Here is a 15,049-nt window from a genome sequence, read left to right on the forward strand (position 1 = left end):
GGCAGGCACCCGCCCGGACACACCCCACAGAGAGACAAGGGGACCCAGACGAGACACAAGTCAATCTTTATTGGAAACCGCAGTGTTAGTACACAGCTCCCGTACAGTAAACGTGCTTTCAACAGCTCCACGCCGGAGCTCACCTACGCATAGGCTGCACACACCACGAGCAGCGTGAGTCCACACACGGCAGGGCTGGCGCTGGCGGCCGCCCCCGCTCCGCGCAGGGTGAGGGTGCGTTAACACTGGAAGACGATGCCGGCTTAAGCTTAAAAATGTACTAAGAGAACAATCTAAAAAACAGTATTTAAAAGTCACTTAAAGTTTTTTTTAAATAAACCACTTCCCAGCCAGTCTGTCCTCCAGGGGGTCGTCGGAGCAGCCCTGCCGGGCGCTGGCCCGAGCTGTCCGTCACCTCCGACACGCACGCCCTGCAGGACACCCGCCCACGGCTCCCCGGGGCCGTCCCTCTCTGCTCCGTCCCGTCCCCAGCGAGCTGACTGCAGTCCCGGGGGCTCCTGGGAAGGGACGCCGCGGGCTTCTCCTTCTTCAAACCAAGAGGGTGGAGAAGGGCCGGTCCTCTGACCCGTGGAAGACCCCTTGGCCACTTTCTACCCGAAGGACCAGGCAGGACCTCCTCTGGGGCGTGTCGCCCGCAGGCCACCCCCCCCCCAGGGCAGCCCCTGCAGGAAGCCTAGGGACCGGGGTGCGAGCACACGCACACGTGAGAGGTGGCCAGGAGCCCACCGCGCTCTGCTCTGCAGACACCCCCACCTCGGGGAGCACCGGAGGAGTTGGGCGATGCTTGGGCCACAATGACTGGGGCGCCCTCGGCCAGGTCGGGGAGGTGGCCTAACTGGTCCGGGTGGCACTTTTCCAAAGGGCAAGCCCCCCCCCCCCCCCCCCCCCCCCCGCACTGTGTCTTCGGGCGGCCAGCTCGAGGGCCCCGCCCAGAGCCTCCTGCGAGGCCGGCAGAGACACCGCGGGGAAGAGGCCGTGAGCCGGCGCAGAGCACCGGGACACCGAGCACCCGCCACCGGGAGCACGCCCTTCGCCCGCAAAATTCTCGCATGAGGAATGTCACGTATGGAAAAAACCGGAAGACAGAACTTCTCTCCGTGCTCCACAACTATGCTTGGACCCCGGCCCGGCCAGCCTGTTAACAGGACTTCTGCTCTGAGTTCACGTCACCACCAGGAGCCCAAGACACTGCCAGCCACCCCCGGGCACTGGCCAGCCGTCCCCCCACTCCAGACCGCACCTGCGGGCCGAGACCCCTTTCCCGTTCTGCCCGAGCTCGGAGACCCTGCCACTCCCACCTGAAAGGTGTGCCCCTGGGCACAGGGGGGCTTGGTGCAACCTGAGCCCCCCGCCCCCGACCGGGGAGGCCCTGCCGTCCGGGGCTGTCAGGAGCATCTCCAAAGCTTCTCCTCTCCGCTGCACAAGACCCAAGAGACCGAGTTCTCTGCCACTTGGTCAGCTCGGCCCTCGGAGCCCTCGGCACCTACTGACAGACCACCCACCCACAGACGGATCACAACACAGAGGTCAGAAGTGCACACGCGTGTGCGTGCACATGCACACGGGTGAAGTGCTCATGAAGCAATTTAAAGTACTTATCAGTAAACACACTATGTTAACAGACATCAGAAATAAGGAATTTTTCTTTACGATGATTCATGCAAAAATATCCCTAAACTTCTTATAAAATAAAATGTGAGAAAACATTATAAAGAATACTTGCTATAAAAAATAAGTTTACCAACAGCTCAGGGGGGAGGGGTCCCCCTCCCAGTCTGAACTCGAACCCAGAGCCCGAGCCCTGGCTCACTGGCCCAGACGCCAGGAAAGAAGGCCCCCCCAGCCAGAGCACCCAGCGCTTGGAACAAAGAGGGGGGCACCAGGGGCACCCCCACCTTCCTGGCACTCCCTCTGACATTCTCGGAGAACAGACTCACTCCCATCAAAACAAGTTGAGCCCATTTAGGCAAAAACAAAACAAAACAAAAAAACCTTGGTTTCTTATGTACAACATTCATGTGCGAACCACAAAACCCTCTCCCTAGGGGACCCTGCAGGCAGGCAGAAGCGCCCGGCGCTGCCCGGCCCACGCCCTCGCCTGCTGGGGAGACGGCGGGAGGCCCGCAGACCGCAGGCCTCTGTCCCTGCGTCTCCCACGCCCACCACAGAGGGTCTCCGAGGGTGAGTCCCCACCAGGGGCACGGCCCATACCCGGCAACCGCCCGGTTTGCGACAGCAGGCGATGCGCCTCACATCAAGGTCTGCTCTGCTTCCCGAGGGCTCGGCCGTCCGCGTGGGGGGAGAACAGCCACGCCCACGGGGTCTTCGGAGGACTCTCGGTGGAGAGGAGACAGACGATTTCTAAGCTAAATCAAGAAGAGAACACCACCCCCTCCAAGCACGCCTGTTTCTTTCACCTGCCTCTCCGCCCAGGAGAGTTACGTAACCCCACACAGGCCTGCCCCTCGGGGACACGCACGGCTGCGTCGGCGTCAGCAGGACCTGCAGTGGGAACGCGCACAGCAGCCCAGAGGACGCCGCTCCGCGGGCGGGCACACTGCCGCTGGCCCCTGCGTGTCCCGGCCACACAAGCCAGCCGTTCATGCTCGTGTGCTAAGAACGTCCACATCGCACCAGCCCCGCGGGCCTCAGCGGGAAGGCGGGCAGCCCCCGGACCTGGCTGCCCCCGCCCTCCGTACCCTGCCCCAGCGGCTGAGCCCCGGCAGCCAGTGGGAAAGACACAGGTGGCCAAGACTCCAACGTCGTGTTCCCAACCAGCAACCACACGGCCCCCGAAGGCTGAAGCGTCACCTAGGAGATGCCAGATGCCCCGTGAAGACACGCGCTGCGACACTCCTGACCGTGAGCCCGCACACACAACACGTGTCAGGGACACGAGTGCAGCGCAGCCCCCGGTCCCTGGGCTCTGCGCCAGTCACGGCAGGTAGTTTGAGCAAGCTTTGTGTTTTTAAACATGCATTCAACTAGATATGGTTTCAGAATACGTTAACACCCCCTTTGTATCGTTACAGTTAGCTAAAAAAGTCACCAGGCAGCCCCAGACAGGGTCTGCTCCAGGGCCCACCCACAGTCAGCTGGAGCCGAGGGGCCGGGGCCGTGGGGCCGGCCGGCCGCATCCAGCAAGCGTCTGTCGAGAGCAGAAGGAGCGAGTCCTGGTGGAGGCGTGAGGCCTGCAGCACCGGCGGCGGGGCATCCGAGACGCGGCGCCCAGCTCCGTCCTGCACCTGGGGGCGGCGGGAGATGGGGTCACAGGCGCCCTGCACGCTGTCCTGGACAGGAGGCGTGCCCACCCGCGGAGGCCGAGACCCCCCAGGGGCGGGGGAGGGGCAGGCGCAGGTGCGCGCACGCAGTGCGTGCAGCAGGGACTCGCGGCGCCATCTTCCTCCTGCCCGTGCGAGCCCGGCGGGGACACACAGGTAAACGCTGCTGCCCTCGGGTCAGGAGTCGGGGAGCGTTTTCCTCGCGAGAGCTCACAGGACGGCAGACCTGCCGTGCTCCACGGGGGAGGACGCACTGGAGTCAAGAGCCAGCCCGGGCCTCGCCGGTCACTTACATGCGCGGCGATCACCACTGCGGAGGCACGTAGCTGTAGGTGGGCGTTCCTGGACCCCGGTACGTGGGCACGGTGACTGGGTGGGGGGCGACGGGAGTCGGGGAGTGGGCCGTCAGCAGGGTACCTGGAAGGAAGAGCAGCGCGTCCGTGGCAGGCAGGGCCCCGCGCAGGCTCAGGGGCCTCTGACATGGGGCGGGGGTGGGGAGCCCGGGAGAGGCAGCCCAGGCGTGCATGCCCAGTGGGCGTGTGCACGATGCTCTTGTGGAAACCTCAGGCCAGCACGCTCAGTTGTTTTTCAGATGAAACGATAAACGACAAAATAAAAAGTATTACCTTCAGCCTTAAGAAAGAAAGCAATTTGCCCTGGCTGGTGTGGCTCAGTGGACTGAGTGCCGGCCTGTGAACTGAAATGTTGCTGGTTCGATTCCCAGTCAGGGCACAGGCCTAGGTTGCGGGCCAGGTCCCCAGTAGGGGGCGTGTGAGAACCACCACACATTAATGTTTCGCTTCCTCTTTCTCCCTCCCTTCCCGTGTCTAAAACAAATTAACACAATCTAGAAAAAAAGAAAAAAAGAAAAAAAAAGGACAGCAACCCACCACATGCTACAACATGTATGATCCCCAAGGGCATTACAGGCAGTGAAAAGGCCAGCCGCAGAAAGACCAGCAGTCAGGGGGCAGGTGTGTAGGGGCGGAGCTTCCTCAGGTCGGCACAGGAAAGTCCCGGAGCGGCTCCTGGACGGCGAGAGCGCACGCCACAGGACTGAGCCGTGCACACAGACAGCCGGCGCGACACCGTGGGGCGGGAAGAGGGTGGAGGGAGAGCCCGAGCTGCTGAGGCGTGCGAGCGCACCGAGACAAGGGTGCTTCTCCCGAAGCCCGCAGGGAAGTGGGCAGTGACCCGAGTCCGCGGACAGACAAGCACCGGGCAAACGGATGGGCCGCACCGGGCACCTCCTCCCTCCCGGCCGCCCCAGCGCACTGCCCATCTGCGCCGCAGGCACCTCTGCCTTCCGAGATCAGCGCGGGGAAAGCAACAACGAGAATGAGCAGAAGCACCTTCCTCTCTGGCGTGATCATCCTCATTCAAGTAACGTGTAACAGACAGAGGGGAGGGTATTTTCTAAGACTCTCCCAGCCACGGCCCCCCAAGTGCATGGTGCACCGGTCCTGCCCCAGAGAGCCCCCCGCTCCCGGAGGGGCTCTCATTTGCCAGGGGTCCGCTCTCCCTGGGGAGTGACGTTGATGAGCACGCTGGAGGGTCTCCGCAGGTGGCTGTCCTCTCTGGGACACAGGCTGGCTCTTCTGGACCTGTGACCTGCCTGCGAAGCAGCCCGTCCCAGGGGCAGGCACCCCGGGGCTCGCCCCGCAGAACACCAGTCCCTTCCGCACAGGCTCTGTGCGCTGCCCAGTGGCTCTCATGGCTGGAGCCCCGCCGTTGACCCTGTGACCACCCCACCCCACCCCCTCCCTACTGCACGGAGGGAGGGAAGGAAAAAAAGAGGGAAGAGGCAGTTCCTTCTCCAAAGAGCAGGTCCCTGCACACCCATCCAGACATGGGAGACCAAGGTCCAGGGTGGGGACAGCAGCGGGCTGGCCTTTCCCTGCGCACTCGCACTGGACACCGGGCGGACTCACCTGCTGACATGGCCATCGTGGTCCCGGCCACCATGCCCATGGCGACCCCGCTGCCTCGCGGAGGAGGGATGGGCGCAGGGTACACGGTCGCTGGCATGCCGTTGGGCTGCACCACGGTGGTGTGGTGGATGACGTGCGGGGGCGCCGCGTACAGGGGCTGGGTGTAGAAGGTGCCCTGCTGCGGGAGGGGGAGGGGAGACACCTGAGCAGGGCGCACCTCGGGCCGGAGCCCGGGAACTGGCCCCGCCGTGCCCACAGGGCGCCCCGGCCTACCTGTGCATAGGGGCTCTGCTGGGGGTAGGCGCTCCGCACGGGGTACACCGCCGTCTGGTAGGGGGCGGGGGAGGAGGAGTAGGGCGGCACCGCCCCGCTGGTGGGGGAGCAGGACACTTTGTACGGCGTGCCAGGGGCGTAGCCTGAAACGAAGGAGCCTGGTGGTCTCACCGCACACCCGCACCCTCGCCAGGCACAGGGAGCAGCCCGGAGGGCCATCCGTGCCAGACCCCCGCCCCGGGTCTGGCTCCAGACTTCAGGTGCGAGAAGGCGTGTGCAGAAGGAAAAGCAGAACGAAGGGAAAAGCTGCACTGAAAGGGCGCCCCCAGGGTCCTGATAAAACACAGCTCGCCCGGCCTCTCGGGGGCGGACGCGGCAGCCAGCAGGCACTCGGCCCCGCCCCCTCGCTTCCGGACGTGACGTCTGCTGGGAGGACGTAGGCGTGGGCTTCCGGTCCCGGGGCAGTGCAGGGGGCTGGGGGCCCGGAGCCCCTCAGACGCGTCCGAGTCACAGCGCACCCCGGACCACCACCTGGCGCTGCCCGGGGTCCGGCTGGACGTGCAGGCGCAGGCGGAAGCCCAGTCTGCGCCTCCACCAGCTGGCTCAGGCCGCCGGCCCGGCCCAACTCGCGGGCCCATCCGACGTCCTCCTCTCCGGTGGCTCCCCAGAACGCACGGCCCGCCCGGCTCAGGCGCCAGGCTCCCTACCACCCCTACCACCGCTCACCTCTCACACAAATGGCCCGGGCCTCGGCGTGCCCCGTGCCTCTCCCTAAGTACCAGCAAGGCCAAGCTCCTGAACCAGACGGCAGCCCCACACCCCCATTCTGCAGCCTGTCTTCTCAGCACCCCCACCCCTCCCCTCCCCTCTCCTTCCCCGTCGCCGGGACACCCGCCCAGTGCGCGGTCTGCGTACCTGTCTGGAAGGCCGGGCTCGCCCCGGGGTACACGCTGGGGGAGTAGGCAGGAGCCGCCGCTGCGTAGCCCATGGGGAAGCCGGCTGCAGGGAGACACAGGACAGTGCGCGTGACTGCCGGGGACTGGCGGGACTCCGCACGGACCGGGGTGGTCTTCCTCGCCTGCGTCACCAGGACTCCGGGCCGAGTACCAGAGGCCAGCGGAGTATCTGCGGTGGCCGCCTCCCCTCGGAAGCGTGAGGCGCCCCAGCCCTGACCTTGCCTTTCCCTATCAGCCAGGGCTTTTCCCAGCCACAGCTGAACTGAGCTGAAATGCGAAAAACACCCCGAAACAAAAACAACCCCCCAACACCCAGGCATAAGTCCCAGAACTGCAATTCTCTGGCGGTTTGACTCTCGATGCTCAGCCTGCGATTCATTCCCAGCCACAGGGTGCAGAGGGCACTGCGTGCCAGGGGCCTCTGCTGGGCTACAGGTGGGTGCGCACCGCACGCCCCCCGCCAGCAGCCTGACCTTCACCAGCAGGAACGAGGCGCCCCCAGAAAGCTGCACCACAGCCCCTGCTGTCTCCGGGGAGCGCAAAGGGAACAGCACACGAGAGGGGCAGTGTCCCAGTCGGAACCCGGCCCCCAGAGGCGGTCTGGCGGCAGGCGGCGACCGGGAAGACTCAACAAAGACCAAAGCCAGCCCCGTGGGTGGGTGTGAAATGGCTCCCGGAGCGCACGCAGGTGCCCGCGCCCGCTCCTCGGCTCCAGAGACGCACCTGCAGCCCAGCCGGGAGGAGAGACTGGCTCCCTCCTGGGCCAGGAACGGGGTGCTTCAGCCCCTCTTTCCTGGGTGTCTGTGCCCCTTGAAGGGACCAACGGACGGGAGCCCCGCCTCCAGCCCCAGTCCCGCAGGCGCCCCTCTGCGTCCCCGGCCCTGGGCGGGCTGTCGGAGCCCACAGAGAGCAGAGGCCCCAGGACAGGCGGGGGGACTGCTCACGGCCAAGTGCACTGGTCCCCCCCCCGCCCCCGACCTTCCTCTGTAGCTGCAGACATGTCCCTTCTGTCCCTGCAAATTCAGGTATGTGTACATGTTAAGCATTTACTCAATTTTCTAGGGTTTTGGGTTTTTTTTTTTACCCAACAGGGTTTTCAAGTTGCCTGTCCCACCACATGAACCTGTGTAGGACAGGCTATGTTTGACCATCCGCCCGTCATCGGGGAGGGGAGCTGTGGCCCGCCAGCGGCACAGGCCACCCGAGGAGAGCAGGCCCAGGCTCCCCTGGAGGGCAGGGACGGGGGTAAACAGGCTGCCTGCCCGGGCCGAGGGGAGGGCTGTGGGCACAGAGACCGCAGCTGGACCAGCGCTCGGCGAGTCCTGCCGAGCACGGGAAGCAGGGGAGCAGACCCTCGCCCCTTGTCCCGGACCACCGCAGCCCCGGGAGCTCTGGACGTCCCGGCTCCTCAAGCCAGCACACCCCCTCCTCAGCTGGCCACCCTGGGCGGGGCGTGTCAGCCCGGGCTCTCGGTGGCATGGGCATCCACCCGGTGCCCGGTCCTGTCGTGAGGACAGACTGCGAGTGCTCACCTGGGTAGCCGACTCCTTTAGCGCTGGCATAGGGAAGCCCGGAGGAGCCAGGGCTGTACACAGGATTCATGACTCCCGGAACTGCACAGGGAAAGAGAGGGGGTCAGTCCCTCGCCCCGGCCTCCAGTCCCCCTCCAGCACCAGTCTCTCCTCCCGGTAAACCAGGCCCCTCAGCCGAGGCCAACCACCCCCGACCAGGAGGCGACAGGAGGCCCTGCCAGGCACCACCGGGGCCCTGGGGACTTCCCTCGACGCTGTGTCGACCTGGCAGAAGCTAAGGAAATGAAGAAAAGCACCCTGGCCCTGGCGGGGTGGGAGCGTCCCGCACACCACAACGGCTGCAGATGCGCTCCCCGGTCAGGGCGCAGGCCGGGGCTGTGGGTCCCATCCCAGGTCCGGGCAAGAGTGGGAGGCAACCACGGGATGCCACTCTCTCTCCCCTCTCCCGCCCTCTTTCCAATGCGAGTAACAGAACCCTATAAAAAAGGAAAGAAAACCACCTAGGAGTAAGTAAAGACACAAAGAGGGCCTGTCCCTAGAGGGGTGGGGTTAGTGTTCCTCTGCACTTTTCCTCATTTCGTAAATAGCTTCTGTTAAACATATATTTTTTAAAAGACAAGTTAACTATAGTCCAGCAACGTTGCTAGCCCTCGATGTTCTGTCGTCCGCAATCCTTTCTCCCTAAAACGGTCCAGTACTTGCTCAGCCACCACCAGGGTCTCACCGTTCCCCAGTGGGAACGGTAACCCAACACCCCAGCGAGCTCCTCCAGGACAGCGCTATCCCCGGTGTCTGCAGGGTGCTCCCGACGCAGACCCCTCGGGGTCCTCGCCCAGGGAGCCGCCCTGGCCGCGTGGCGGTGAGGACCGAGGCTCCCTGAGCCGAGCAGCAGGCACGGCCCGGGTGGGGCGCGCAGTGGGCAGCGGGCAGTGCCCTGGACTCTGCTTTGGCTCGGTTTTGCCGTGACCCTGAAACTGCTCTCGAAGGCAAGGTCTGTTTTAAAAAGAAAAACACGTAAACCCACGGCACTCACTGGTTTCCTGCTCCCCCCACACCCCCCACTAGAGTGCAGGCCCCTGCAGGCAGGCGCCTGGCACCGGTCAGATGCAACCCCGTGCGCCTCCAAACCCTAGACATCAAACTCCACCGTGAAGACAAACCACAACACGCGGCTCGCCCGACTCTCTGCCAACACTCCCGACCCAGCGGTCCAGCACACAGAAGTGTGCTCGGTCACACCCTCGGCCCGCGCCGCAGGTTCCACCCGGAGCGGGAATGCACGGGGGACACGGTGACTGGGATGCCCAAACGACTGCCCGTTTCTCACCCTTGGGACCAGGGGCAGACACCGCACCTGCCGCTCTGTCGACGAGCGGAGCTGGGAGGGCAGTCCGGCCCGCGCTGTCCCGGACCCCCCGTCCGTGCTGTGCAGGCCAGCGGCCAGCGCTGCAAGGAGCGCTGGGCACCCAACAAGGTGGCCATCGTAAGACAGAGTTTTTAGTTTTATTTCATTTCAGCTTAGGTGGACTCACACATGGCTGGGGGCTCCCGCGCAAAGCAGCACAGGTCTAGGGAGGAGGCAGGAGGGCAACGAGGCCGGGAGGGCGTGTGGCAGGCAGCACGGACTGTGAGTTTTCACCCCACAGCGGCTCAGTCAGCGAGCCGGCACCTGCCGACCCGGCGCCCTGCACGCTGAACCCGGTGCTGGCGGGTCTTCCGTGGAGCTGTAGGGCCCCTCACACACTCCACCTGCTTTTCTGGTTCCACTACCACCTCTCTCAAGAAGTGAGTTATTTCCCCAAACCCCATTTCTCTCTTCTGCGCTGGAATCTAATTTTATTTTCTTAATCGAAGCCCAACCGAGCGAAGTGCTGTGCAAGGGCCACGCAGACAGCCAGAGGCACGTCCCAGCCCCGGGCTGGGCTTACAGTCTGGAGAAGTGCGGCCGACAGAACTTTCTGTGCGCACGGAGCTGTGTCTGCTCTGCCCACGCACCGTGGCCACTGACGGCCGCCAGGCTCTTCGGCGTGGCTGGCTCAGGGAAGGCCCCACTCCTCACTTTATGTTTCCGGGGAGCAGTCGCCTGCAGGTGGCGGCGACTGTTCCGGACGACGGGGGGCTCCCGAGTGGTGCTGGGACGGGGCAGGGGGCTCTGAGCCCTGGCTGGTGTGGCTCAGGGGGCTGGCAGCCCGGCGGGTCTCTGAGGGTCAGGGCACACGCCTGGGCTGAGGTCCAGGCCCCCGGCTGGGGGCATGCGAGAGGAATCCACGGCTCTCTCACACACTGATGTTTCTCTCCCTCCCTTCCCCTCTCTCTGACAAGTAAATAAATGAATGAGTGAATAAATAAAATCTTTAAAAAACAGTGTTCTCTGGGTTGAGTGGAGATGGGGAGACTGGCCAGGGAAAACTTGATTCACAGAGGAGGTGTTTCTAGTAAGCTCTAAAAGCAGGGAAGATCCCCCAAAGCCACAGAAATGAGAAAGTGCAAGGTGCCCTGGGGGAACACCGGGTGACAGGGCTAACACGGAGCCCAGGCCACCTGCAGGGAACCGGCAGGTGGCCATTCAGACCTGGGCCAGGGTGGGAGCACCCCATGGAAACCCTGGAATGCGGGGCTGACAGGAGACGCCTCCTGGTAGGCAGGGGAGCGCAGGACCGGTGCAGCAGGTGAGGACAAGTCACCAGGTGGCCTGGCCACGCCATGCCCAGGTGGAAACTGCCCAGGGGATGCGAAACAGACACAAACACGTGTGCACGAGTGTGGGCAAAGCACTGCCCCTCATGGCCAACAGCTGTGAACGCTGGGAAGCACGGGCCCCACAGGCCGCCCCCCCCCCCCCAAGCAATCTGGCCTGTCGCCTGGCCCAGTAAAGAAGGCGCCATGCCTGTGCCACTAGACCCCCGCAGGACTGCACCTGAGTGTTCAATAGCTACCCCTAATTCCAAACTAGCCGGAGGTTACCTTTCTCGAAAACGCTTTCACTTCCCCAGAGGAAAAGAATAAGTGTTTCCTAAAGTGGTTAAAAAGTCCTCATGAGTAAAAAACTGTAAGTGAGAAAACGTGGTAACAGGACCGACGAAAGCCATGTTGCAGCTCCCTCTCCAGCTGAACCGACGGGCCTGCCTGGGGCCAGGAAAAGGCAACGTCTGGGAACTGTAGACGGATGCCTTTCTGGGGTTCATTTCTGAGGATTCACCGAGAATCCTCACAAGTGCAGGTGGCCTGGAGGACAGCAGAGGTGGCAACTGTGGCGGGTAGAGCCATCGCCCTGCCTACGAGCCCAATGCTCCCATTATTCTGATGGGCAGGGGGCAGGAAGAGGGGGCGCTCCCTGCTGGGCCTTCTAGCCACTGCTGCAGAAAACACCCCCCCAGGGGCAGGGGCTGCAGGAAGCAGGCTGCAACTGACAGCTGTCAGAGGGGAGGGGGCTGGATGGAAGGTGAGGGGGTCAACAGAAGAACCTAAATGCATGACCCAGTGTAGAGGGTGGGGTGATGGCCAGAGGGGACAGGGGCAGGGCTGGGTGGAGGTGGGCAAAGGGGGGGAAATGGGACATCTGCAAGTGTCAACAGTCAATATAAACTAAAAATAAATACATAAGCCAGCCTTCGGGGACCTCTACCAGACCTTAGTTTCACACCACGACCAAAACTAACTGGCATCTGCAAACACATGTTGCCAGCCTGCCTAGCTCAGGACAAAAATAAAATCTCCACCATGGGCACCCCTGGAGCTTCAACATTGGAGAAAAATAACTTTGCATTGTTTAGTTCTTGCCTGTCACTGCAGAACTAATCCCCTACATCTATAGTTACCAAAATTTAAAAATGTGCCCCTACCACAGCCAAAACCAAAAACTTTTAATCTAGTTGTTCATATACTATTTCAGAAAGTAACCTCAAATTACAAACACAAGGATGACTAGAAATTTTTAGGAGTGGGAACTAGACAAACGTTTGCATTAAAAAAATTTCTTGCTGAAGAAATGAATGAGGATGATAACTCCACCAGGGTTGTCATAAGATATTTGATAAAAAAAATTCTTGCGTGCCAGGACACTCCAGGATATTTTTATGTATGACTTTAATTAAACATCAACTCATACAATCCATTAAGTGCGCATTTACAGACACTATCAAAGAGAAAAGGCTTCACCTGTCTGGAGCAAAGTTGACCCAGACTGGGCCACGGAACGTCCTTTCTTTAGAAAACATGAAAGGCTTTCACGCCGGAAGGCGAACACCAAGTTTCTGCCAGACCAACAGAATCTTGACCGTGTGGGCAGACAAAGGGAATCGTGCACACATCAGATTGGTAAAATCTCAGAACCTAAACCTGGGTTACAGGAACCACAATCCGCTGCTTCCCCGTTTTTCATCCATTTTCCGGATCTGCTCGCGCTCCGACCTCCTAGAGGCCCAGAGAGAACGCGCTCGTGCAGACTCCACCTGGGCAGCGGCCCCGCCGCCCGCCCCGCACCTGCCTGCACCCCAGGCGCCCTCCCCCACCCCGCCCAGCCCCGCGGTCCCTTCCCGGGGGCGCAGAACCCCCGGCGGCGGGCTCGACCTTGGTGCCGCCCCAGGCCAGCTGCACAAAGCGCCGCACTTCCGGCCGGGCAGCCGCGCCCCGCGCGGGCCCCGCCCGCACTCACCGCGCCGCGGCGGCGGCCTGGGCCTGGACGGCCAGCGCACGCCGGCCCGGGATGGCTTGGGCGCTGGAGCCGCACTAAGGGCGAGCACCGCAGAGGTCTGCTCCGACGCGAGGGCTGAGCCGCCGAATCCCCGTCGCCAGTGCCGCCTCGCCCGGCCCGCCTCCCCGCAGCCCGCGCTCCCAGCCGAAGCCGCGCAGCCACGGGTCTCGGATCTCACTTCCGGCCGGAGCGCGCCGCGGCGGGGGCGCGCCGTCACTTCCCTCGGCGGCCCCTTCCGGGCGCGGGGGCGGCGTGCGCGCTCCCGTCGGCGCCTAGCGGTCCCGGAGGTAGAGGCCGGTAGGAGCCGCAGGGGTGGCGGCTCCCTGCGAGTAGCTGGGCTGGGCAGTAGCCGGACAGGCTCTTGGTCACCGGGATGACCGTCTCCCTTGAACTTTTCGAACAGACGCTTCTTTGGACTGTTTCTTCCCAAGCAGCTGTCGCTACGCCCACTGATGGCGATACGAAAAGGACAGGTTGGAGCGTGGCGGGCTGGGCTTGGCTGCAGAGAGAAAGGTCGCAGGTTTGATCCCCGGTCAGGGCAGGGGCCTGGGGCGCAGTTGGTCTTCTGTCGGGGCCTCTTACCAAAGGCAGCCTATGGATGTTTCCCTCCCTTCCCCCTTTCTCTAAAAGTAAATAAAATCTTTTTTATTTTAGTTATTTATTTTAGATAGAGGCGATGGGAGGGAGAGAGGGAAACATCAATGTGTGGTTGCCTCGCGCGCGCCCCCTACTGAGGACCTGGCCTGCAACTCAGGGATGTGCCCTGACTCGGAATCAAACCTGCGACCCTTTGGCTGGCGCTCAATCCACTGAGCTACACTAGCTGGGTCAAAAATAAATAAAATCTCTTAAAAAAACAAGTAAGTTCTACAAGATGACATTTTATTGTTTCTTTTTCTCCTCGATCTCCTGCTTCCTTTCCACTGCTGCTACAGAATTTTGCCCCAATATATTAGTGCACCGGGCATCTTTTTTTGGTGGTGTTTAATCACTTGTATCTGTCGGGGTAGCTAGGAAATGCTGTAGTAACAATTAGCCCCAAACCTCGGTGTCTTCACACAACAGAAATTTATTTCTCACACGTTGGGTCCAGGTAGGTGGGATCATCTAAAGAAGTACACAAATAATAAGAGAATTCATCAACAATAATACAAATGAAAAAATAAAATAGTTGTCACGGTTTTAAATAGTTAGAAAATATAATAAAATTTATTTTGTACCAGGTTAGTTATAGGGAAAATAAATACAAGCCTAGCAATAAATTTATAAGAACTGTTCAAAATCTGTATGAATACAAGTTTAAATACCAAATGGCACAAAAAATGGAGAAAAACACCATATTCTAGGATAAGTAGATTTAATATCAGAATAATGTCAACACTCCCTAAATTAATTATGAATTTAATACAATTTATAAAAATTTTTAACTAGATAAAGTGATTCTAATTTACATATGAAACAACAAAAAAATCAAAAGCAAGAACATCTGGGAAAACTTTGAAAATAAAGCATAATAGGAAGAAGTTCCTAGACTCCCCCCCAAAGAAAAAGAAGATAGATTTAAAAGCCTCAATGAGTAAAACAGTGTTTTGCTAATGCATGAATAGACAGACCAATGAAATACAACAGAAAATCTAGAAATACACCCAGATAATTGGGAAGTTATTTGAAAGGTAGCAGCTCGACCAAATCACTGATGATAAAGATAGACTTTTTTTAAAAAGGTTTTATTTATTTATTTTTAGAGAGAAGGGGAAGGGAGGAAGAAAGGGGGGGAAAAACATCAGTGTGTGGTTGCCTCTGGTGCACCCCCTACTGGGGAATCTGGCCTACAACCCAGGCATGTGCCCTGACTGGGAATCCAACCAGTGACCCTTTGGTTTGCAGGCCGGCACTCAATCCACTGAGCCTCACCAGCAAGGGCTAGACTGTTCAATAAATGGTACTGGGATAAAATAGAGCCATCTGAAAAAATATAACATTGGATCTATACCTTACACTATAGCAGAATAATATCCAAATAAAAAAAGATATAAATGTTCAACCAATTGATGTTTCTCTCTCACAAAGATGTTTCTCTTTCTGTCTCCCCACCCCTCCCTCAATCTCTAAAATCAATGAACATGCCTTCAGGTAAGGGTTGTTTGGGTTAAAGCACACTTTTGTTTCCTACCTGAAACTGTTTTGCAAACTATTCACTTCCGTAAAGTTTCTCCTTTTCTGTACCTCTTTGGGTATTATTTCATATATAATTTCATAATATAATTATATATATATATATATATATATATATATATAGAGAGAGAGAGAGAGAGAGAGAGAGAGAGAGAGAGAGAGAGATGGGGGGAGGGAGGGAAAGAAT

General features: G+C 60.0%; 1 protein-coding gene across 4 annotated transcripts; it reads right to left on the reverse strand.

The window, feature by feature from the left end:
- Nucleotides 1-47: 47 nt before the first annotated feature.
- Nucleotides 48-12,868, reverse strand: FAM168B (family with sequence similarity 168 member B). Of its 4 annotated transcripts, none has more exons than XM_028526711.2 (7): nt 12,649-12,868; nt 7,995-8,075; nt 6,422-6,505; nt 5,507-5,649; nt 5,234-5,411; nt 3,596-3,719; nt 48-3,266 (listed from the first exon to the last, which is right to left on the reverse strand). In XM_028526711.2, the coding sequence occupies exons 2-6, from the start codon at nt 8,062-8,064 to the stop codon at nt 3,607-3,609; spliced, it is 588 nt and encodes a 195-aa protein (XP_028382512.1). In that variant the 5' UTR covers nt 8,065-8,075; nt 12,649-12,868; the 3' UTR covers nt 48-3,266; nt 3,596-3,606. The 4 variants fall into 4 exon arrangements, with proteins under 4 accessions (XP_028382512.1, XP_035867045.1, XP_035867044.1 ...); XM_036011152.1 differs by lacking the exon at nt 12,649-12,868 and adding an exon at nt 12,333-12,452 and having other exon boundaries at nt 1,667-3,266; nt 5,234-5,408; XM_036011151.1 differs by lacking the exon at nt 12,649-12,868 and adding an exon at nt 12,333-12,449 and having other exon boundaries at nt 1,667-3,266; nt 3,592-3,719.
- Between the last annotated feature and the right edge of the window lie 2,181 nt (nt 12,869-15,049).

Source organism: Phyllostomus discolor, chromosome 11 (assembly GCF_004126475.2).
Source record: "Phyllostomus discolor isolate MPI-MPIP mPhyDis1 chromosome 11, mPhyDis1.pri.v3, whole genome shotgun sequence".
In the NCBI taxonomy this organism is placed as follows: Eukaryota; Metazoa; Chordata; class Mammalia; order Chiroptera; family Phyllostomidae; genus Phyllostomus; species Phyllostomus discolor.

Excerpts from the sequence above, each read along its gene's own strand:
- FAM168B (XM_036011151.1), bottom strand. The coding sequence starts at position 12,375 with ATGAAAAACGGGGAAGCAGCGGATTGTGGTTCCTGTAACCCAG. Across the intron at positions 8,076-12,332 it reads TTGTGGTTCCTGTAACCCAG|TTCCGGGAGTCATGAATCCT; the intron begins GTTTAGGTTCTG and ends TTCCCTGTGCAG. Across the intron at positions 6,506-7,994 it reads TAAAGGAGTCGGCTACCCAG|CCGGCTTCCCCATGGGCTAC; the intron begins GTGAGCACTCGC and ends GTCTCCCTGCAG.